Below are 24400 nucleotides of genomic sequence, written 5' to 3'. Positions count from 1 at the left end.
TTTGACAAAGCAGGAGAGAGGATCCAATGGAAAAAAAAAAAAAAAAGATATGAAAAATTATATATTAGCGAATGGTGCTGCAAGAACTGGACAGCAACATGCAGAATGACACTAGACCACTTTCTTACACCATATACAAAAATAAACTCAAAATGGATGAAAGATCTAAATGTGAGACAGGAAACCATCAAAACCCTAGAGGAGAAAGCAGGCAACAACCTCTTTGACCTCAGCCGCAGTAATTTCTTACTCTACACATCTCCAAAGGCAAGGACATTAAAAGCAAAAATGAACTATTGTGACCTCATCAAGATAAAAAGGTTCTGCACTGCAAAGGAAACAATCAACAAAACTAAAAGGCAACCGACAGAATGGGAAAAGATATTTACAAATGACATATCAGATAAAGGGTTAGTATCCAAAATCTCTAAAGAACTTACTAACCAACACCCGAAAACAAATAATCCAGTGAAGAAAAGGGCAGAAGACATGAATAGACACTTTTCCAAAGAAGACATCCAGATGGCCACCAGACACATGAAGACATCCAGATGGCCACCAGACTCAGAACTCATGTTCAGAGAAATACAAATCAAAATCATATTGAAATACCACCTCACACCAGTCAGAGTGACTAAAATTAACAACTCAGGCAACAACAGATGCTGGTGAGGATGTGGAGAAACAGGAACCCTCTGGCACTATTGGTGGGAATGCAAACTGGTGCAGCTGCTCTGGAAAACAGTGTGGGGGTTCCTCAAAAAATTAAAAATAGAACTACCCTATGACCCACCAATAGCACTACTAGGAATTTGCCCAAAGGACACAGGAGTGCTGATGCATAGGGGCACATGTACCCCAATGTTTACAGTAGTGCTTTCAACAATTGCCAAATTATGGAAAGAGCCTAAATGTCCACCAACTGAAGGATGGATAAAGAAGATGTGGTTTATATACACAATGGAATGCTACTTGGCAATGAGAAAGAATGAAATAATGCCATTTGCACCAACACGATTGGAACTGGAAGGTATTATGCTGAGTGAAAAAATTCAGTCAGGGAAAGACAGATATCATATGTTTTCACTCATATGTGGCTCTTGAGAAACTTAACAGAAGACCACGGGGGAAATATATATAGTTACAACAGGCAGGGAGGGAGGCACATCATAAGGGACTTAAATACAGAGAACAAACTGAGGGTGGATGGGGGGGGGGGTTGTGGGAGGGAGGAGAAAGTGGGTTAGGGGCATTGAGGAGGGCACTTGTTGGGATGAGCACTGAGTATCGTATGTAAGCGATGAACCACGGGAATCTAACCCCAAAACCAAGGGCACACTGTACACACTGTATGTTAGCCAATTTGAAAATAAGTACTACTTGAAAAAGTAAAATAAAATATAAAATAAAATAAAATAAAATAAAATAAAATAAAATAAAATAAAATAAAATAAAATAAATAATAAAATAAATAAAATAAAATAAAATAAATTAAATTAAATTAAAAATTAAATTAAATTAAATAAAGCTAGAATATTTCATGATAGCCTTTAAAAGGTATTAATTTCTTTTTTACGTCAGTGTAACAGGCCCACCCTTCAGTTTCTTGTGGGAGCCACTAAGGAAAAATATAGAAAAAACTTTGTGATACTTGGACAGTAATGCAGCAGTAAGGAAGGTCTGGAGAAAAGCATCTTCTCAGTAAAAAATGCTAGGCTTGATCTAGCTACTTAAGGAGACGACAACTCTCCCAACCCCCACAACTTCACAGGCAGGGTTTGAAACCCCACAAAAAGGCATTAGTGAATGTCAATTAAAGCTTAGTGTTTTGCATTCAACTGGAAAAAAAAAAAAAAAAAAGAATGGCAAAGCCTACTTGTAAAAGTAGTGCTTGTGAAAAGTAGAAGAAATGCCTCACAGTTCCTGTCATTTAAAAGGTATACAAAGTTTTTGTTTGTTTTCCAGGCACCTTGAGAGGGAACACTATAGATGTAATATGTATAGGGAAATAAAATATGGCTAAGTTACTGAAAACAAATCTCATACTCTAGATAACAGTACCTTCCCTGCATTTGCTTGTCACAACAGATATAAAGTGAAGAAGGCTATATACAGATTGATGACATTACTTGATGAAAACACTAATTCTGTCAAGTTGTGTCAACTTCCAACAATAAGACTATAATGTTCAGAACGATGCCCACTAGGAATCAATAAATGTAGGCTGAAGTCGAGTCTGCACAAGAGTCACCATTTTAAAAATATTTAAATGTGTGAGCTCTACTCTCTATGACTGACTGTAAGACAGCCATCAGGAAAATAAGGAGTCGGAACATACATGTCCAGTCTACCAGGAGATGGCCATAGTTGCTTCTACCTCAACAAGACATTAAGTGGCCCTACTAGTTACTGGCTTACATAAATAAACACTGGCCTGAAAAACAGTTTTGCCAAATAAACCAGAGTACCCATTCCCCAGAGGACCTGTATACATCCTCCAGCCAAGGAAAAATTCCTATTCTCCCACATCAAACACAATGGGATTAGAGAGAATGTCCATTCAACAAAAGAGAATAAGCACAGAGAGACACATCAGTTCAAACATCCTCCAATTTACAATCTGCAGCAATGATGGGCAAAGGCCATCTCAAAACAACCTGTTTTTGAATACGACCATAAAAAATGTATAAAGTATTTCTTTAAAAAAACTCCTAAAAGGTCTTTTTTGAATACGACCATAAAAAATGTATAAAGTATTTCTTTAAAAAAACTCCTAAAAGGTCTTAAAGCTTAGAAAATAGCAAGGAAATTCCAGATTCAAAATGGGAAAAAAGAACTCAGAGCACACAAAGTGACCGCCCAGTAATACAGGAACAGAAGCCAAATACCAAGGGTAAGGGTACTGGTAAAGGTGAATCTAATAGGAGACTGACCCTGCCCACAACCAGCTGGGCCCCAAAGGGCTGTCCTGTCACAAGTACCTCAGCCCAAAGCCAACCTGTCTTCCTAAGGACTTAAAACCTAATGATTCTACACTGCCAGGCCAGCACAGGGAACCCCAAGTGTCAACCAAGAGACACCTCAGACACCATTCAAATGAAATGCAACATGACTTAAAAAGGAAGGCAGGATCATCTTCTCCTTCATGGCATTCTTAAAGAAACCATATTTTTACATACAGTGCACAACACAATACAGACTCACCGGGTAGTGGGGGGCTTAGTTGTTAAGTCTGACTTTGGCTCAGGTCATAATCTCACAGTTCCTGAGTTGAGTCCCACATCAGGTAAGTCAAGCCCCACTTTGGGTGACCTCGAGCCTCACTTTGAGTGAGCACAGGCCTCACTTCAGATGACCTCCAGTCCTGCTTTGGATGACCTCCAGCCCCACTCCAGGTGACCTCAAGCCCCACTTCTGGTGAGCTCAGTTCCCACATTGGGTGAGCAAGAGCACCACTCGGGTAAAACATGAGTCCTCGGGGAGACCCATTTCTCTCTCGCTCTCCTCTCTCTCTCTCTCTCTCTCTCTCTCTCTCTGTCTGTCTGTCTCCCCCTTTTGAGATTCTGTCTCTCTCTGTCCCTTGTTCACTTGCACCCTCTCTCTCTCAAATGAATGAATGAATGAATGAATGAATGAATGAATGAATGAATGAATGAATGAAAGAAATTTTGAGAGGGAGAGAGAGAAGGAGACGGAGAAGGAGTGGGAGAGGAAAACTACCTACAACAGTCAGGCTCACACAGACCTCAGAACTTGAAACTAGTGAAAAGATATCTTCAAGGACAAAAAGAATCTTGCAGAAGTGACCAAGTAGATGTGAAAAACAATCATAAAAATATCTTTCAGAAAATAAATAAGGCAATGAATGAAATTAAGAACCAATTTCTTGGGTTCTTAAACCCTTAAGATGGGTTTAAGGGATATATTTATTTACACACCCAAGTTGAAAAGAAAGTTAGAAATGGAAGCTGCTGAGAAGAAACTGCTGAGAACTCACCATGGAAAGCAAAGCAAAACAAAACAAACAAACAAACAAACAACAATAACAAAAACAGAAGGGTAGATGAGTCAGACTAAGTGAAAAGGTCTAATACAGGTAAAATCCAAGTCCTAAATCATAATTATAAATACATAAATCTTCCAAAATAAGGCCAGAAACCTGTCATTTGCCAATAGGGTATAAGGGAGAGGAGTGTGGAATTCTCAAGCCCTTCTTCTTCCCTAGAGAAGGACACAAAAGCTAAGTACTTCTGACCTTTGGTGATTTCAATATTCATGCTGTAATTTCAACAGTAACCATTAAAATAACAGTGAGAAATGGCTTAAATTCACTAAGGAAAGAGAAATAAAAGACAGCATCATTAAAAAAAAACTAACCAATCCAAAAGATGTGAAATGCGGCAGGGGAAAAAAACTGTACTCAAAAGGATGGACAAGTAGAAAGCACCACTGAAAAGTAACATGCATCAACAGATTACATCAACTTTAAATGGGCAACACAAAAAGCCAGAAGTATAGTGTATTGAAAACACAAATATAGCTCAGGTTTATCACCATTTAGCTATGACCTACAGATACCATAAAAGTGAAAACGAACTTAAAAACACTATGTGAATACTAAACAAAAGGATAAAATTCATGGGAGATATAGTACTTTTAATTTGCATGTCTTAACAGTCACAAAGTAGTTAAGTGTGAAAGTAGCACATATACAAGGAGAAATGGCCCAAACTGAATTCCTTGAAGGAGAATTTAACAGATAAATTGGAAGTGATCTGGAATTGATAGAATAAGCAGATAAAACAAGCTGCAGCAAAACAGAAGAGGACAAGAAAACAACTGATAAACTAGGCTACTGAACATAAATAGAACATTGCACCCAACATCTCTGGCTTTATAGACAATTAGGAACTGAAAATGTATCCGCCATGCCAACCTCTTTGGCCAGGGGAAGAGCGAGCAAGAGTCTTGAACTTGCTGGGAGGTGAAGGTGACTCAATGATAAGTAGGGGTGTGTGTGTGTGTGTGTGTGTGTGTGTGTGTGTGTGTGTGTGTGTAGGATGCTACATTTGAGTGCACAGTTATGCATTTGTGCTTTTGTTTCCACAAATGGATGTGTATCTGCCCATAAATGAATGGTTTTGCCCATAAGTTGAGGAGACAAATGTCTGGTAGGTAAAAATATAACTAGGCATGCAACAAGGTCACAAAAGTTTCTACTGTCACAAAAGAAACTACTGAATGTCCACCCAGTTTGGCTCTAAGCATGGTAGATCGGAATCAAGAATTCACTTCCTCAGATGAGACTTCTTTGATTACACATTTCTAGATTTGCTTTTTTTCCTAGATGACATAATACTCTACATGGAAAGCCTGAAAGACCCCACCAAAAAGCTGCTAGAACTGATAACATGAATCCAGCAAAGCCGCAGGGTACAAAATCAACGTATAGAAATTAGTTGCATTTCTATACATCAATAATGAAACAACAGAAAGAATTACCAAGGAATTGATCCTGTTTATAATTATGTTGTTTATAATTATATTAGAAACCATAAAATAGGAATAAACCTAACCAAAGAGGTAAAAGATCTGTATGCTGAAAACTACACAAAGCTTATGAAAGAAACTGAAGAAGACACAAAGAAATGGAAAAGCAGTCCATGCACTGGAAGACCACAAGCTGTTAAAATGTTGACACTACCCAAAGCAATCTACACATTGAGATAATAGCAGCTTTCTTCACAGAGCTACTTTTTTTTTAGGAACAAACAATGCTAAAATTTGTATGGAACCAGAAAAGAAATGAATAGCAAAAGATAACATTGAAAAAGAAGACCAAAGGTGGAGTCACCACAACGACAAACTTTAGCCTGCACTGCAAAGCTGTAATCATCAAGACAGGATGGTATTCAAATATCATGTAGGATTGTGGGCTGTTCAAAATGCCTCATACCAAGTACATGAATAATCACTCCAATGGTTATCCAAGCCCTACTATGCTCCAGAAGAGATTTTTTGGGGGATTTCAAATGGTATACTATGCTAGTTCAAATAAATATAATACATTTGTGTAGAACAACACCCATCGCATGTAACTCGGGTTCCCCACAGAGTATCTATCACCTCCTAAAAATGATAAAGTGAATAAATAGAAATAAATAAAAATTAAAAAAAATAAAAGTGACTAAGTGGGTTCCCCTTCCAAACTTGCTACTTTAATCAGCTTATCGAAATGTAAAAGTTACTGTAAACCTCATAGGAGTCTCAGGACAACATTTTGGGTAAATGTAAAGTATGAACAGGGACCAAGAGCCAAACTAGAAAACCTCCTAATGGTGCACACTAAATGGACTCCAGGAGCTACTCTTTTTATCAGTTCCCACATTCCCTCTATAAGTCTTCCACTCCCCCCTTTCTCTTTAGGCTGGAAGGAGTGAGTGAGGTTTACCTGCTTGCGACTAGCATTGCTTCTGGTACGCACAGGAAGTGGGTAAAGAAGGGCATGTTAAGCAAAGTTAACTTAAGCTTGAGCTCTCTGTGGTACAAGAAAGTGCTGAGTTCAAATACTGTCCCCTCCAGCTTAGATGTGAGGTGATGCATCCCCTGTGGAATGGGAGTAATTATAGCATATTCCTACACCTGACAGAGCTGATAAGAGGGCAGAATGAGTTAAATGATCACAAAGGACTTGACAAAACAATTAAGTGTCAATTATTTCCACTGTTGCAGATCTAACCCTGTGCAAGGTGCCACACAAATACGAGTCTATTTAATACATACCCACAGCCCGGGAAGGCATGACCACTCCCTTTCCCTTTCCACACCTGTAGAATTTAAGCTTCACTAGCTCAATCAATTACGGTAACTCTGGGCTTTACAAGCCTCGCAATTCCCAGGCCATTTGTGTACAGTGCTGAAGCTTGGCTTCCACCTAGTTCATAGGATGAGAAAGCACTGACCCAGCTGAAAGTCCACGACTACAACACCTATCCAGCCATTATCTTCAGTTCGTATTTAGTTTGTTTACTCTACTAACCCCTTTCCCAGGCCCACATCTATCATCATTAAAATAAAAATCATGATCATCTCCAAGTTTCCTGGGGACACTCAGATAAGCACAGACTTAAAAACTGCCTAGCTTCCTGGTCAGAGCTACCTACCGGACCAACAAATTAAAAACCTTACAGAATTCGGGTCACCTGGGTGGCTCAGGTGGTTGAGCATCTGACTTCAACTCAGGTCATGATCTTGAGGCCCTTGAGTGTGAGCCCCATGTCGGGCTCTGTGCTGAAAGCTCAGAGCCTGGAGCCTGCTTCAGATTCTGTGTCAACCTTCCTGTCTGCACCTCCCCCGCTCACACTCTGTCCCTGTCTCTCTCTCTCTCAAAAATAAGTATCAAAATTTTTTTTTTAACCCTTACAGAATTCAGAGTCCTACACCAATGCAAAAATTAAAGGCACACCTATATGCACTGTGCAAATACATCAATTAAAACAATTAGGCTGACTGAGCACTTTTCTTTCCAAAGGCAAACACATCATCCTTTCCTTCTACCTTGCTAAAGTGCATCCACTCCCAAATTAGCAAGTTCAGTAATTCCAGACTTCTGTTTGGTACTAAATGGCAAAACGTGAGAATTCCAAGTCCACACATGCATGTATGAAACACACACACACACACACACACACACACACACACACGGCAAATGAATAAAGCTTCTCTTTACTGACTGCTGTAGGAAGGCACAGGAAAGAAGTGCTTTGAGAGTTCAGGGCCCAAGAGATGAGTTTGGGTGGATCTGAGTACAGCAGTAGGAGTAAAAAAAAAAGTAAAGCAGACTAAGTGCAAGCACAGATGACTACAGGAATGGATACGCCACCTGATACGTTTTACATAATGGTGGTACTAGGTGTGCTGTCATTGAAACACTGATTAGAGTACCAGGACATGAAAATATTCAAGTTATGGTATTACTGTATTTATGTACATGAAAACACAGAGTCTACTGAGGTAAACAAACATGGACACCGACACAGATTGCCCAGGCTACTGGAAAGAGGTTTTTGAGGTCTATCCCACATCCAAGCAGATATGCCTTAAGGAGACAAATGGTACAAAGCAAGCAGGGATATGTTTTCTCAGCTGTCCAAGGACAGGGTCAGTACCTATGAATGAGTGAATGATATGAATATGGAAGTCTATCCTTCTCTTTGTCCTCTACTCAAAGTGGAAATTTTTGATGGTTTTATAGACTACATAAGCCACAGAGCAGCAGGCCAAGAATCTAGGTTTGTTTCAGTGCACAGTAAATAACGTCACAGAGCTGCGGAGGAATAAAGAGACAGGGAAAATAAATTTTTCCTACGTTCTCCTGGAGACCCAGGGAACAAACTACAGGAAATAAGGTACTACATGAGGTAGATTTAGCAACCAGTGGGGACAGCCTGGAAAAAACCTGTCCACATTTCCCTGCCCTACCTAGAAGAGCCACTTACACTTAGCTTTTAACCAAATCATCAGTAAGCCCCTGACAATGTAAGATGCCAGCCACTATCTACTTGTGAGGACCTACTATCTCTCCTCTTTGCCATCATTGCATTCCCAGTCTTTCAAAGTACCTACCACATCACTTCTACACACTAACCAGTTACTAATCCAGTATTGTTTTGACAAACTTACTGCTATACTACTAGCAGGAATTCTCAGCCCTTGAGCCCTGTTCCATACTAATGACATTCCAGATTCTAGCACTAAAATGGCTGTATCCAGTTGCTGAGATCCTCTCACAATGACCTCCCCTAATCAGAATAAAATCTGGGCCTCTCCAGCTCTGCAAATCCAACTTCATGATGCAAGATCTTTTTGTCCTCTGAATCCATTCTCCAATCCCAGTGTGTCCTGCATGTCACAAGATAGATGATTCATTTTCAGAAACACCAAATAAAAGCTGTACTGTCTAGTTAACAGTAGGTTTACAAATATGTATGAACCTCCCCCACCCCATAATGGAGTGCCAAACCCTTAGACACTTCACTTCCTGGTTCTTCTTCCCCTCTCTGTTTCCTGGGCTTATTTTTTGTAGGCTTGCAGTGAGCGTGCACCAAAGAACTGAAGTCTCTTCGTCACCTTAGGAAATGTCCAGTCAGACTACTTTTTACCTTACGTGGACATAGGCAATGGCCAGGTAAGGCTGTAACATCTGTAGTAATGAGAAAAACAGGGGAGCAACCTGTACATGAAATAAACTGCCTTCTGTAACTGCCCTGAGTGTGCCTATCCATCAGACACCTGCTCTTGCAAGAACATTGATTAAAGCCCCCCCTTCACTGTGCTCCAAGTCTCTGAATCCTTCCGTTGACTGAGCCAGTGTGCATATTTCTCACATTGCATATTTTTAAGATGTGACATCCCCATCTTATTCATCTTATTTTAGGTGACTCTAAAATACCTCTAGTGAAAGCTAATCCTGCCCTCTTTCCACCCTAACTCTTCAGTTCTGAATATTCCAGGCTAGGCAGGTATAACCACCAGACTATGACCTCAATAATGGGATATCTGTTTAACACTCTGATCCCGCCTGCCACTTTCCATTGTTTCCTTACGTCACTTTCATGATGTAGTCTCAGCTGACTTGGGAAACTTGTCAATAGTCATATAAGGGTAGCAGCTCCTGCTGAGAGTAAGGACAAGGAAAACAGCAAAAACAAATACACCAAAACATTTATTTTACATCTACCCTTGTTTTCAGTATCTTTTAAATTTTAAATTTTTACTTACTGTTTTAAATGGAAGTACAGTTGACATACATATTACTACTCAGTGCTCACCCCATTCGCAGTCCCCATTTGTCACCATACAATATTACTGACTATTTTCCCTATGCTGTATTTTTCATCCCTGAGACTTAATTTATTTTATAACTGGAAGTCTGTGCCTCTTAATCTCCTTCAGCTTTTTACTTAACCCTCACCCCTTCCCTTCTATCAACCACCAGCTTGTTCTCTGTATCTATAAATCTGTGTTCTACTCGTACCCTTTGCACATCTTCTCACTGATCAACCATTTCCGAATGGCAGCAACACTACCATCTATTTACTTCTCCACCACAACTTCAAACTTGAAGTCTTGGGGAGCATACATTTCCCTTCAACTACCTAAAAGTCACCGTTATTCACTTCAAACTGCCCCTGCAAAAGGCATCGCCTCTCTCTTTAAAGAGAGGTGACTTATTCCTTTATTTAATGTTTATTTTTGAGAGAGAGAGAGAGAGAGAGAGAGAGAGAGAGAGAGAGAGAGAGAGAGAGAGGGAGACACACAACATACACACAGAGTGCAAGCAGGGGACGGGCAGATACAGAGAGGGAGACACAGAATCTGAAGCAGGCTCCAGGCTCTGAGCTGTCAGCACAGAGCCTCATGCAAGGCTAGAACGCATGAATCATGAGATCATGACCTCAGTCAATGTTAGACACTTAACCAACTGTGCCACCCAGGCGCTCCTTGGCGCCTCTAGCTCTAAGTGACTTCCCCCATCCTGTGAGAAGGTCTGCTCTGGAACCGTTAACCAAAGCTCCACAATGCATCTCAGTGCTTAAAGCATTCACAGATTCCTTACTTGGATCCAGACTTCCACCTCCTGTTCTCCCATTAGGTTCAAGGGGGAAAGGATGTCTTACAACTATCAGGATCCATTTTCCTCACAAGACCCCAAATCATCCCATTCCTGATTTTTGTAGTTGTTGTGCTTTAGTTTGGTTTGGTGGTGTTTGACTGTTCCGTCTCTCCACTAAGGTATATCACGCTGGAGTGATAAAGGTCCCTAGTGGGTCTCAGCCATCGTCAAGGTCCTGGGACCCTGCAGTGGTCCACTCTACAGTCTTGTGCCCTTGAACCCTTGGCTTGAGCCAAGCTACATAGGACAGTGATACAGAAAGTTCCGTAATTGTCTGCCCACAGAATCAACCAGCAAACAAGCTCAAACATCACTTCCTCAAATGTCTCAGCGTATGGCAGAAGGTCAAGCTCTCAAATCCAAAGTAAGTACTTCAAACTTCTGCTACTTCTTAATATCTTTCAGGACACAGGCTTTTATGTGGTGGCTGATCAGTGTGGTTGGACCAGTGGGTAAACATAATACGCCAGATATCTCCTTCTCTGTCTCCATCCCTGCCCTTTGAAAAATTCACAGTGACTACTAATCTGTGTGGTCTCTTAAGATGTGACTTCTTTATAAAACCAGAAGAGCAGTGACCAGAGTTGACACAACAGACCCATCAAGCTGGACAACTCAACACCTTACAGGATTCTAATCCTAGTTCTCACAGGTAAAAGAAAGTAGCTCCTTACTGGAGCCATCCACAAAAGGAGAATGGATCTTGATTGAAGTGGTTTACCAAAGCAGTGAGAAAGGTCTGGAGATGGGGGAGAGGGAGAAACCAACAAAGCAAGGCATTACCTGAATGAGAAAATGCTTGGTCTGCCTATAGACATACTAATATGTTCTCTCCCAAAGAAATAAACTTTGAGAAAAATGAAAAACAAATCAGTAAAACACATAAAGTGAAAACAATTTCTGACTGAATATACTGATAGTCACCTACAGAATGCAGATCATGTTTAGACGGCATTTGGTGTACATACTATAAAGGTGACTGGGTTATGTGTGAAACAGGAATACCTGAGGAATACCTCTGGATCTTAACTACGGGGAAAAGAGGAATGGATACTTCAGGGGTGATCCTGCTTTCCAACATGGTATTCCCTAACCAGAAGAAAGATTGGAATTCTCTTTACAAAAGGGGAAATCCCTTGAAAGTTTCCTCAAAATGCTGTCAAGTGTGGGGAGGGCAGGAGGCAGGATGTCTATTCTGTATCAAGAAAATGCCAGGTAGCACTGTTACTAAGACACTCACTGAATCTTTAGAGTGCCCTGATGAGAAAGTGTATTATTACCATTTACCAAGAAAACGGGAGGCTCAAGAGAAGTTACACCCTTTTGCCAAAGTCATATAATTAATGAACGCTGCACTCAGGACTTTTACTTAGATCTTCATGATTCTTCTATAAGGAAACAACATCCTGTTTGTAAAAGAGTACACTAATGAATTACCGTTCAATTCAGAAATATCCTTATGTGGAAATTCACTCTTATAGAAGTTTTGGTGGACTGTATATGCCCGAATAAACCAACCACAAAGCAGAACAAGGAAATCTGACCCTAGGACCACTAGGTCCCAGACAAATATCCCTGTAATTTGGTCCAAATTCCCAAGTGGACAGCCAAGTCCATGTGTCTTGACTCCCATTATTCACTTTTTCCTGTTCTGCTGTGTGTGTGAGACACAGTGAAACAGCAAAACAGCCCTTGGGGTCATACACTGAGCAGAAATGCTCTCCTGTCTTCCTGATGCTGATGATGTCTGATCAGAAACAGGTATGATGGTACATCACTAAAGCAAAGATGCTTTTGCCTAGGCAGCAAAAACACTATGCTGCACTGAACACAATAGTATTTTACTAGGCTGGAAATCCTCAATACTCGATGGATGTGCTTGAATGAAAACAACCAACACCTGGACCTGTCCTAGTACGTGCTATAAGTGGAAGTGACTATACTTATGGCTCCTATGTTCTTGTACAATGGCCATTAGGGACCTCTTTGAGTTAATGCAGTCAAGATTCCAAGGAGAAGATAGATGCAACCACTCAGGTGTGTGCATCCTCTTCCTTCCTTCACCCCTCCCCACGCTCACACACTCACACACAGACACACACACACACACACACACACACACACACACACACACACAATGAATGCTCAACCATCACACATGTAAGCAACCAAGGCATGCTAGATTTCCCATACAATAGCGTAACCCATTTTCCATTTACTTACTCTGTGTCCTTGCTCATCATTAGCCCTGCCTCTGGGTTTGCGATTTTGAGAAGGAAAGAGCTAGAATGTAACAATAACAAGAAGGACAAAGGAAAAATGGAAGGATCTTTACTAAATAAGTGACTGGATGCTGCAGAAGTCCTGGTCCAGACCTCAACACCCCTTTGGCCTGAACACCCCTGATAAAGCAAGAATCCCCACCTTCCAAATACTCCCAGGCTTTCACAACCCGTTAAAAAGTATTCAACCCATTGCTATAGTTAGAAAAGGTGCACAAACTGCTAGGACATAACTCTGGAATTCTACCACCTCTCTGAGCTCACCTCATAGAGATGTAAACTATCTTCCCCTCTTCTGCTCACCCCTCCCAGGAAGACCCAATGTGTCTGTGGAAATCGAATTGAGAATGCTTAAGTCTATGTTTACTATGTTTACTTCATCTCCAATGAATGCATACTTGAATCTGTTTTGGGGAAAGATTATGAGGGGGAGCACTCTTTTGGTTGCAGGATCCCACAGATGGACAAGGTGTCTGCGAAAGAAAATGAAGAGATTATCTGATCTGTCTGGGTAAAGATTACCCAGATTTAGCAGATGAAGTGCCTTAGTTTAGAAGAAGTTAAACTGGACTTTAGTTCTTGTGGGGAAGAGGAATCCATGACAGGAGTTCATTAATCCAATAGAGGGGTCTGTGTTGTTAAGATCTGGAGTCCCCTCAAACAGAAATCTCACTTTGTGCACCTCACACTACAATCCAGGCTCACAACCCAACTCTCCATTTTATCTTTATGCAAGCACCTCTGGCACTACCACCACTTTCCCAGACGCTGAACACACCACTGCACCTTAATTATGTCTAATGCTGTGTTCACAGCCCATCTGAAATATCCCAGTATTCTCTTGCAATTCCAGTCTCGGTTCAAAACAAGCCACTTGCAATTCCAGTCTAAATTCAAAACAAGCCACGCCCATTACCTCTGAACTTTGCTAGATCAATACATGTGTTTCCTTCTACCTTTCTTCACTGTTTACCAGTTCAAGTATTGTCAAGTTCACACTGCAACAGTCTGAGTTGCACAGTCTCAATCTTCATACTTGCTTTTGCTACTTGATTCCAGTATATGTAAAATCCTCACTTACTCCAGGCACGGTGCTATACAGTATATACAGTACACTCTTGAACTTTAGAACCTTAGACATGGTTATAGAGAGAGATGTCTCACTCATAAGAACTAGCCCTCAAAAATCTCTGAAACTCAGGTTCATACAGGAATCCTTTTCAACAGAAACTGTTCTTAAGCTTCCTTTGCAGGGCATCTATTTAACTTTTTTTTTTTTTAATCTCCTTTTAAAACACATATGATCACTGATTGCATGATTATCTGTGAAAAGACTGGTATCAGGTTCCCAGCATGTTTACCCTAAGTATTCTGCAAGGAGTCCCCACTCATTCACTTTTTAGTAACTGAGGAAACAGTGTACTATGTGTCAGTTGCACATGTAGCACTTGAAGCAGAATCTGACAGAAATAGGTCATTTACTCAGATCTCCAAAGTGCTCTCTCTGGTAAACTCATGACAAGGGACACAGATTTCTGTTACCCAGGAGTTCAAATGGTGCCAAAAAGGCTAAATAAATAATCCATCAGATGAGTTACCAAGTGCCTCTCATATTAACCCGTGGGGCTGGATATTATCTCCAACAAGTAACTCACATTTCTTCCGCTTAAAATCCTTCGCATTTTAGCACATTCTCACAAAACTTCCCCCCATTTGTCTTTAACTGCATTATCTCTGTCCTCAGAAAGCCAAACCTTTCCGAGTGGCTTCACTACTCTTCTCTAGTCTCACTATATCCACTGAAGACAAACTGTGCCAGGTAGGTATTGTCTATCTCTTCCTTGTCACACCCTTGTGACCCAAGAAACTTTTAATTAGTTGGGTAGGATTCCTGCAGTACTGTGCCTCTAGGCACTCTGAGCTTATTGTCAAGTGCTGCCCCACCTTCCAGGTTCAGTTTAAGTACCATCACTTACCACCTACCTCTGGGGTATGGGGATTCCTCACCCAACTGCCTCCCCTTTTTGTGTGTCCTGTAGCTTTTACTTTGAAATCAGTAACTTAGGTTCAATAACTTAGCAGCTCTTTTAACTTTTAATATAACTCATTTACAACTAAGTGAATTTACTTACTTGTGATAATTGAATGTACTGTCACTCAACTCCTTTTTTAATGTGAACTACACCGCATTTGTTAATTCTGTTGCCACTGGGCCCAGCAAGCCCACTCTGAAGTGGGGAGCTCGAGGGGCGCCTGGGTGGCTTAGTCAGTTAAGCATCCAATTTGCTTTAGGCTCAAGTCATCATCTCATGGTTTGTGAGTTAGAGCTCTACATCAGGCTCTGTCCTAGTAGCTTGGGGCCTGTTTGGGATTCTCTCTCTCCCTCTCTGTCTGCCCCTCCGCTGCTTGGTCTGTCTCTCAATTAATTAATTAACTAATTAATTAACTAATTAATCAACTAATTAATAATCCATCCATCCATCAATCAATCAATTAATTAAAGTGGGGAGCTCGAGGCACCTGGGTGGCTCAATCAGTTAAGCATCTGACTTCACGTCAGGTCATGATCTCTCGGTTTGTGAGTTCAGGCCCCATGTCAGCCTCTGTGCTGACAGCTCAGAACTTGGAGCCTCCTTTGGATTCTGTGTCTCCCTGTTTCTCTCTGACCCTCCACTGCTTGTGCTCTCTGTCTCTCTCAAAAATAAATAAAAACTTTAAAAGAAGAAAAAGAGCTTTTTTTGGGTGTGTCACCGTGTTTTTTTTTAACTGTAATCACTCCACTTCCATTCCTGACACCCTTACCACTGTGCACCTATGCACATGTACCTGTGCACATGTGGTAAACTGGTCTCTTCTCCCAGTGAGATAAAAGCCTCAACAAGACAGGGACGGTGGCAGCAATGGTGGTGGTCGGTGTACCTGAGCATATCCTATGGTATATAATACATGTCTAGTGTGCATGAGTCTGTGAATAAGCAGATAGTAAATGATGGAATGCCATAATTCTCAGCAAAATTATGGGTGAGAGAATACAGTCAAACTTGAAGGTAACAGAGGCTCAGAAAGCCCTCTAGCCCATAGTTTCTAATGCGGATGACAACAGTTTTTGTGTTTCTTTTCTTCTTCTTCTTCTTTTTTTTTTTTTTGTACTTTTTTTATTTAAAAAAATTTTTAATGTTTATTTATTTTTGAGAGACAGAGAGCATGTGTGTGTGAGTGCTGGAGGGGCAAAAAAGAGACATACAGAATGCAAAGGAGGCTCCAAAATCACCAAGTGGGAGATTATGACTTGAGCCGAAGTGAGGCAGTTAACAAACTGAGCCACCTAGGTGTCACTCTTAGGGTACTATTTGAAAGAGAGTACAATGGAAGTTTTGTAAAAGCCTATATACTACAAGCAAGATGAAAGCCCCGTATAAGGAATGAACTGAACACTGCTTCTAGAACGTAACAAACATTAGGCCTGTGCCATTTACTTATGACTAGGGAGCAAATAAAATTATACTCACAAAGAGAGTCATTGGTTTGTAGCGCGTCCAATGCTTCAAGTGCTTCTTTGGGCTTCGGGCTGAAAAGACAATGATGGGCATTATATTGCCATTAAAAATAATGCATTTTTAACGTGTCAGGTGGTCAAACCTGGTATTACCAGATTCCGAGAACAAAGCATCGTTCAATGATTCCTCCTGCCAGAAAAGAATAGAAGAGACGTGCACGACTCCTACCTTAGCGTCTGCCGGGAAGACTGTCATTGCTTTCGCAGCCATAGAACACGTTTTAAATAGGTCGACAGGACCTAATCGTACTTTATTGGCAATATTGGGCGAGGCACTCAAGAATGAACTCACGTGTCAAACACCACTAATCCAATGCCTAAGAACTTGGGTGCTAACCGTCAGCGTGGGGCAGTATGACCTCCAGCTGAGAGGCAAGACCCAGCCGTTCTCTAACCCCAGCCGCCAAAATGGAATTTCACGGGGCTGCACAAAAATATTTCCACCCAACAACTATGGACTCATAATGTTGAAATACGATCAGCCCTTTTCTCAGGATGAAAGCAGATAAAGTTGAATCCAAAGCAGCCCACTTTACTCAGACAAACCGCTGTGAAGGAAAAATACCTCTCCACTTCCCGGGCAACGCCATCCGTGATCCTGAGAAGGAGGAAATCAGGTGACAGACAATTTCAGTTCCGGGCTTCCACTTACTGCAGAAATGTAAAAATTCCTTTTTTTATATTCTCTAGAGAAACAAGGATGGAACTGAAATTACTAAAATGATCAGATTTCTCCTATTAATTTACCAGTGGTAGTTATGCAACAGAACACTTTGCAGTACAAACAACCTATCCATTAAAAACTATTTTCACTCATCCTCCAACTGTTTACTAAAACTCAAGAACAAGCAGAATATATGATCCTTTCTACTAAATAACCTAATTTCTTTGTTCTAGATTGGTGGTGGTTACACAACTTTTGCAATGTACGAAAACCCTCTGAATCTTACACTTTGAAGGGTAAACTGAACAGCATGTGAAATATATGTCATCTAAAAGCTAAACATTCAACACCCTGTATTGCTTTGTGGGCAGTGGTTGCACAGCTTTGTTAATGCACTTAAAAACTACCTCACAATTCCCTTTAATGGGAGGAACTGTAAGTCATGTTAACTTATGACTCAACTCAAAAAACAAAAACAAACAAACAAAACAACACAGTATTCATCAGTCCACTGGTCTAACCCATCTTCAAGACAGCAGAGCTGAATAAAATCTAGACTCTTCACTGCTGTTTTCACAGCAGGGATTCAGTTCTTTATGGCTTCCAAAACCATCCTATACATTTTTCTGTATTTCTCAGATCACTTTGATGATTTCACTTCTACTTCTGGATACCTCTCCCAGGGGTGTTACCTTAATTGAACAGATTCCTCCTAGACTCTACAGCAGACAACCCAGGATACCCACTTTCCTATTATTTTTTTCTGATCATTTTCTTTTTTTATTGTTCTCCCAAAGAAAACATTCTTCCCCTCCAAACTGAATAGTACCAAGTAACATTCTTTTATGACTAGATGATTTTCAGGCTACTGTTACTGAAATACATACATGGGCGTGGGGAAATCTGAAATACCCACATCTTGGAAGATTAAAGTGACTTTTAACACATCTGGTTGAGATTCTCTCTAACTGTGCTTAAGTGAAACTCTACTCTAAAAAGTGGTTTCTTTACACATCTGTAAGCAGAAAGAGTTTCCAAGTGTGTGCTTACTCTTTCCCACAGGTTCTGTGTAAGGGAAAACTTTGAATGCTCAGTATAAGGAAATTAAATATACTTACCCACTGTATGCCCTTTAGTTGAGTGATACAGTGTTCATGAATAATGGTTACCTTTTAGAAAAAGCATTTACTCCAAAATTATCACTATGTATCAGGAAATGTAACAAATAATTTGGCAAAATAAACTCCAACCTCTGCAAATTACACTCCTCAATCAGGGTCTGGCCCCTCTACTGATAGATTTTCTTTTTTGAAGAGTAAAAGCAGTTGTCTTAGGCCAGGCAGGCATGCACTTTTCACATCTCACATCATTTCACGATACTGGAAAAGTCCCAAGGCAAGTAGATTAAATGTATGGGAACATGAGCTCCCATCCCCTTCTCCACTCCTAGACACCTCAGGAAATTGACCATCAGTCTATAGCACCCTGAAAGTCTAAGTATGATGGTCGAGGACTTGGAATATACCTCGATATAATTCATCATTTAAATATGTTGTTGCTTGTGAGGGCCTGAGATTGACAAAAAGCTCCTGTCCCAGATGAGGTGGTCCCCAACACATAGCCAGACAGGACTTAAAGCTAACTTTATTTATATAAAGATCATTTCAGCTACACCGTCCTGCATCAACTAGTGAGTTTTGGGGTCTAACAAGCAGCACACTACTTTCCATCTTAGAGGATGTGGTGAGAGTTTCTTCCAGGTGTCCTAATTACACTAATTTCCTTTTGTGTCACTTACATACAAAAACCCAGTTTGATTTATTTTGCTTCATCAATTCTTCATGTTCTAGCTTTTGTTGATGTGTCAAGACCAGTGAGTGCCCTTGCATGTGCAGTCCTCCAAACACAACTGCATAAAATTGGAATTATTACTCCCACTTTCTCAAACTAATCTAAAAGTAAAGTTCTGAGAATTTAAGTCATTAATCCAAGATACTACAAGAAGTGGCCATCTAAGTGAGAACGAAGGCTTGAATCTTGAACTTTTATACTCCCACGTCCACACTCTTCCATTTGGTAAGTATCACCTTTGAGACAGACAAACCTCCAAAACAAAACCACATGGATTTGTGTTTGGCTGAGACCATTAGGGATTTATCATATCATTAAACATTGTGCCAACATTGTATCAATGAGAGCACAAGCAGGGGAGGGGCAGAGAGAGAGGGAGACACAGAATCCCAAGCAGGATCCAGGCTCTGAGCTGTCAGCACAGAGCCCCACGCTGGACTCGAACTCACAAACCGCGAGACCATGACCTGAGCCAAAGTTGGACGCTTAACAGACTGAGCCACCCAGGTGCCTCTCTTAAAACTTATTTGAAAAGCAACAAATAAATCCATCCATTATTAGAGAGTTTGATGTTACATAAAGTTTCCTTCCCTAGATTGCTGTTCCACAAACTGTTTATAACTTTTTTTTACATCCATTTAGATTTTTGTCTTTTACATTTTTTCTCATTCTGGAACAATTACTTATTTTATTTCCTTGCCTAGTTTTCATAAACAATCGTTTCCTTCCACCCTTATTATTTCTAAGTAGTTCATATTATTATAACATATTTACTAGAATTCTTAACCCTTAAAATCCTTCATTTCTAGTGAAATGCCTAGCAGGCAATTGTGGGATGTCTTTTACACTAGCATCTTTACACTAGCACTGTCAACTTACAAGTACGTTATAAATTGCAGAAGCATGCTATTCCTCTTAGTAAATATTTCCTTGTTCCACGGAAAATGTTTACTAATATATTCAATTTCTCTGTTATATAAAGCCAAAACTAGATAAACCTATGTTCAATTATTAACGGTTCATTACTCTATCTTATCTGAAAATGATCTAGATACTCAATGACTATCCACAATTTACCTTAGCAAACTTTAAAGTTTCAAGTTAGCAAAAGATTTAGGGAAACCATTTCACTATACATGCTACACCATTGCTGAAAATTTCACCAGAAATCTCATTCCACTTACACCTCTCTAAATCCCTTGCTTTTATTTTTTAATATATTTGGATTACTCATGAAAATATCATAGAACATTTTTTAAAAGTCATCATACTGAGTTATTTTTCTTGCTTGCAAATTTTGTAACAGAAATAATAACATGAACTTACTTATTAAGCCCATATAGAATAAAAGTTGTATGTCTGTATTATGCTTAATGCTGGCAAATCTGAAGGCATACTTTATAAACTTAAAGTGAATTTTATGATTTTTTTTTTTACTGTAAATTAACCCCAGTCACATAAACTTAACAAATATTTGGGTTAGCACCAATATTTCTGCCAGTCTAAAAATACTAAATTAGAAAAGCCTTTTTTTTTTTTTTTTTGTGAGAGAGAGAGAGAGAGACAGAGAGAGAGAGAGAGACAGAGAGAGAGAGAGAAAGAGAGACTCCCAAGCAGGTTTGGAACTGTCAGTGAGATCATGACCTGAGCTGAAGTCGGACACTTAAATGACTGAGCCACCCAGTGCCCCAAAAAGCTTATTTTTAAGCCAAATAAAAATAACTCTATTACAAATTAATTTGAATAAAGTACCCAAAGGGGCGCCTGTGTGCCTCAGTACATTCAGCATCTGAAATTTGGTTTCAGCTTAGGCCACGATCTTAAGATTCATGGTATCAAGCCCTGGGCCAGGCTCTGCAGTGGCAGGGCTGACAACAAGTTCTAACAGTTGTAAACAATCCTGCCCCTCAACATGGGACCACCCAAACATATAAAACAACAACAAACATAAAGGAACTAATCAATAGTAATACAATAAGAGTAGGGAACTTCAACACCCCATTTCTATCAATGGACAGATCATCTAACAGAAAATAAATAAGGAAACAATGGCTTTGAATGACACACTGCACCAGATGGACTAAACAGATATAATCAGAACATTCCATCATAAACCAGCAGAATACATATTCTTTTCAAGTGCACATGGAACATTCTTTGGACTAGATCATATATTAGGCCACAAAGCAAGTCTCAACAAATTAAAAAAGATTAAAGTCCTATCATGCACCATTTTTGATAACAGTACTGTGAAAGTAGAAACCAACCACAAGAAAAACTTGGAAGGAACACAATTATATGGAGGTTAAATGAAATGCTGCTAAAGAATGAATGAGTCAATGAAGAAATCAAAGAAGAAATGAAAAATAATGTGGAAAAAATGAAAATAAAAATATAATGGTCCAAAATAGTTGGTAGGCAGCAAAAGCATTTCTGAGAGGAAAGTTTATAACAATACAGAAGAAATACAGATGGCTAACAGACACATGAAAAGATGCTCAATGTCACTCATCATCAGGGAAATAATAATCAAAACCACACTGAGATACCACCTCACACCTGTCAGAATGGCTAAAATAAACAACTCGGGAAACAACGGCTGTTGACAACTGTGGAGAAAAGGGGAACTCTCTTGCACTGTTAGTGGGAATGCAAACTGGTGCAGTCACTCTGGAAAACAGTGTGGAGGTTCCTCAAAAAATTGAAAGCACTAGAATGCAAAAATTCCACTATCAGGTATTTACACAAAAGATACAAAAATACAGGTTTGAAGGGGCACATGTACCCTAGTAGTTACAGCAGCACGATCAGCAATAGCCAAACTATGGAGAGCTCAAATGTCCACTGACTAGTAAATGGGTACAGGTGTGGATAGGTATACAGTGGAATATTACTCAGTCATCCCCAAAAATGAAATCTTTCACACATTTTGAAAGCAAAATGTCAATCACAGAAAGACATACCATATGATTTCACTCATGTGGAATTTAAGAGACAAAACAGACGAGCATGGGGAGGGGAAAAAAGAGGGGGAAACAACCCACAAGAGACTCAAGAATAGAGAGCAAACTGATGGTTGCTGGAGGGAGGTAAGTTGGTGAGGGACTACATGGGTGATGGTTATTAATGAGGGCACTTGTGATGAGCACTGGGTGTTGTAAGTGATGAGTCACTGAATTCTACTCCTGAAAACAATATTGCACTGTATGTTGGCTAATTAAATTTTAAATCAAAAAAGAAAAAAAAAAAAAAAAAGAATACCCTAGATAGAATTTGAGGCATGGTAACGTGAGGGTTCAAATTTTATGATTAGTTTCCTGGATGCAGAGGAAACCAAAGCAATGTTGTTGCATATTTTTATGAAAAGCTTTCAGAAGAATTTTCTTTAGAATTCTATTTTAGTAGTGTTTCATTTGTGAGCGATGCAGAGTAGACAGGCCTCTTTATGCTTACCTCTCTTCCTGGTTCACAGTATTAAATACCGTTTTGAAGTGATGGCGATGTTTATAACAACTTTTGGGGCGGATGTTATATAGTGATCTCTTAATTATAAACCTTACAAAATGTCAGAATAATGAGAACTGACACACTTTTGCCTTAAAGAGTATGAGCCTGGAACTTGTCATATAATGCGAAAGGAAAACTTGGGAATGTTCACTCATTTTTATGATTTCTAGTATTGCTTCAGGCCATTAGAGTGGCCTGGATGTGTGCTAAAAGCCAAGCTTTAAAAGCTTTTGCTAAGCAACTATTTAAAGTAAGTCTTATTTCAACAGAGTAAAATTGTTAAAAAGAACTTATAACAAAAGAAAAAAATCATATTTAAGGTTTTTGTTTTAATGGTCACTATTGGGAAATGAAAGTGTGTCCTATTTTGACAAATATTAGAGGTGTTCTATACCACAAAATGTTAGAACAGGAGCTTTGATTCAAATGATGACGTTCAAATTGTTTCAAGTCCAGACATTGTATGGCTGTGTACTAGTCATCAAAGGTCTTAGAAAAATTCTCAATCGTCTTTGAAAGGGTCTGTGTGGTATGATGTCTTCAGTGTGGCCATTCCAAGGTAAGAACTGTAAAACATGTAAGATACACAGGACTCTCACAATTCTCATCTGTGAGATTCCTTCCCAAGTGAATTCCATACTTGGACTTGAGAATATTTGGTGAGAATATTTTCTCTGATAAATTTCTCTCTGAAAGCAACTAAAGTCAGTAAGCCTAAAGAGCATTTTGCATTTCCTCAAATGTGCTCATTTTCTCAGAAACACAGATCTGATGGATTCTTTCAACTACCTAGTCATTTTGTTAAAATCACAGGATCAGTTTCTAAATGTAGCAACCAAATAGGTGTGACATAACCTCTTTTCTCTATGTAGCCTGTTACATATCAAAGTTTCTAACGCCATCTTTTTGTCTCTAAGAATGAGGGAAGTGGAAAGTACAGATGGAAGCAGAATACAATGTTGGGATAAAGAAAACTGCTACATTTTTTTTTTTTTAGCAAAACACTCAATTTTCTACCTTTTCTAATATTTATTCCATGGTAATATTGAAAGTTGGAAAGTGTTTAAATGATAAAACTCATAATTGCTTAAGGGCACTGACAAAATGAGAGCTCTTTAAATAAAGAGAAAATTATTTTCTTCAAAGCAGTTTATGTGATTGGGTATAAAAATAAATAAAAAAACAACCAGCGTCACCTACAGTCTCCAGGAGATTACAAGAGTCAGCTTTGTGAATTTGGTAGGTAGTAGGTTCAATGTTTTAATTCACTATCTAGAAGTCACTGTAGCTTAGTTTGCACTATACTATGTGTGGAGGTGCCAGGCGGCCTAGCAGCTCTGCCCAGTGTCACACAGCAGACCAGTAGGAGCACCGGCAGATCTAATCAATCTGGATCTGACCAACCCGTGCTCTGGGCTCATTCCAGTGTCCCTGAGAAGTGCTGGCCCAGTGGACTCAGGTTGCCTCTCCTCACTCCTCATCATTTTGTAGTCTTCCTGCTTCTGTGGTGGGTTATTTGATGCCTTGACAGTTTTACATAATGGTTACTGATGGCATACATATTGAGTTTTTAATATTGAGGTTTAAAAGGGAAACGGTCTCCTTCCCAGAGGATGGGCCTGTGGAAACTGAGCAGGTGGATGTCCTTCCCAAAATGCAGATTACTCCCAAAGAATGACTCAGGTGACATTTAAAACCATCGGTTCTGAAGATGCTCAATTTTCAAAGTCCCAAAGTTCTGAATGAAAAAGTCTTTAACAATGCTCTCCAAACCACATACTTGGAGTTGGAGCCCAAAGGTCCAACTGTTTTTGCTACACTGTTCTAGGTGGAGGAAAGCTCAATGCGCCATCAGTCAGCCCCAG

At 39.7% G+C, this 24400-nt stretch overlaps 1 protein-coding gene and 1 long non-coding RNA gene across 3 annotated transcripts in view; both read right to left on the bottom strand.

Annotated features, from left to right (window-relative positions):
• LOC131503595 (uncharacterized) overlaps positions 1–18421 on the bottom strand; it is a 30551-nt gene extending 12130 nt beyond the window's left edge. Inside the window, exons 1-3 of one of the 2 annotated variants that reach the window (XR_009257466.1) lie at positions 17079–18421; positions 16467–16525; positions 10303–13430 (exon numbers count right to left, since the gene is read on the bottom strand). This is a non-coding gene — a long non-coding RNA (uncharacterized LOC131503595). Of the gene's footprint in view, positions 1–10302; positions 13431–16466; positions 16526–17078 lie in introns of those variants that run through there. The other variant, XR_009257465.1, reaches the window with a different exon arrangement.
• Positions 18422–18473: 52 nt separating this feature from the next.
• The window catches only part of LOC131503591 (putative gamma-taxilin 2), a 52706-nt gene continuing 46779 nt past the window's right edge, over positions 18474–24400 (bottom strand). Inside the window, exon 5 of the mRNA XM_058715060.1 lies at positions 18474–18556. Coding sequence (XP_058571043.1) covers positions 18544–18556 — 13 coding nt within the window. The 3' untranslated portion in view covers positions 18474–18543. The remainder of the gene's footprint in view (positions 18557–24400) is intronic.

The sequence above is a fragment of the Neofelis nebulosa genome (assembly GCF_028018385.1).
Source record: "Neofelis nebulosa isolate mNeoNeb1 chromosome Y unlocalized genomic scaffold, mNeoNeb1.pri SUPER_Y_unloc_2, whole genome shotgun sequence".
NCBI lineage: Eukaryota > Metazoa > Chordata > Mammalia > Carnivora > Felidae > Neofelis > Neofelis nebulosa.
Note: the sequence above shows the minus strand (reverse complement) of the source record. Positions and strands in the feature narration are given on the sequence as shown.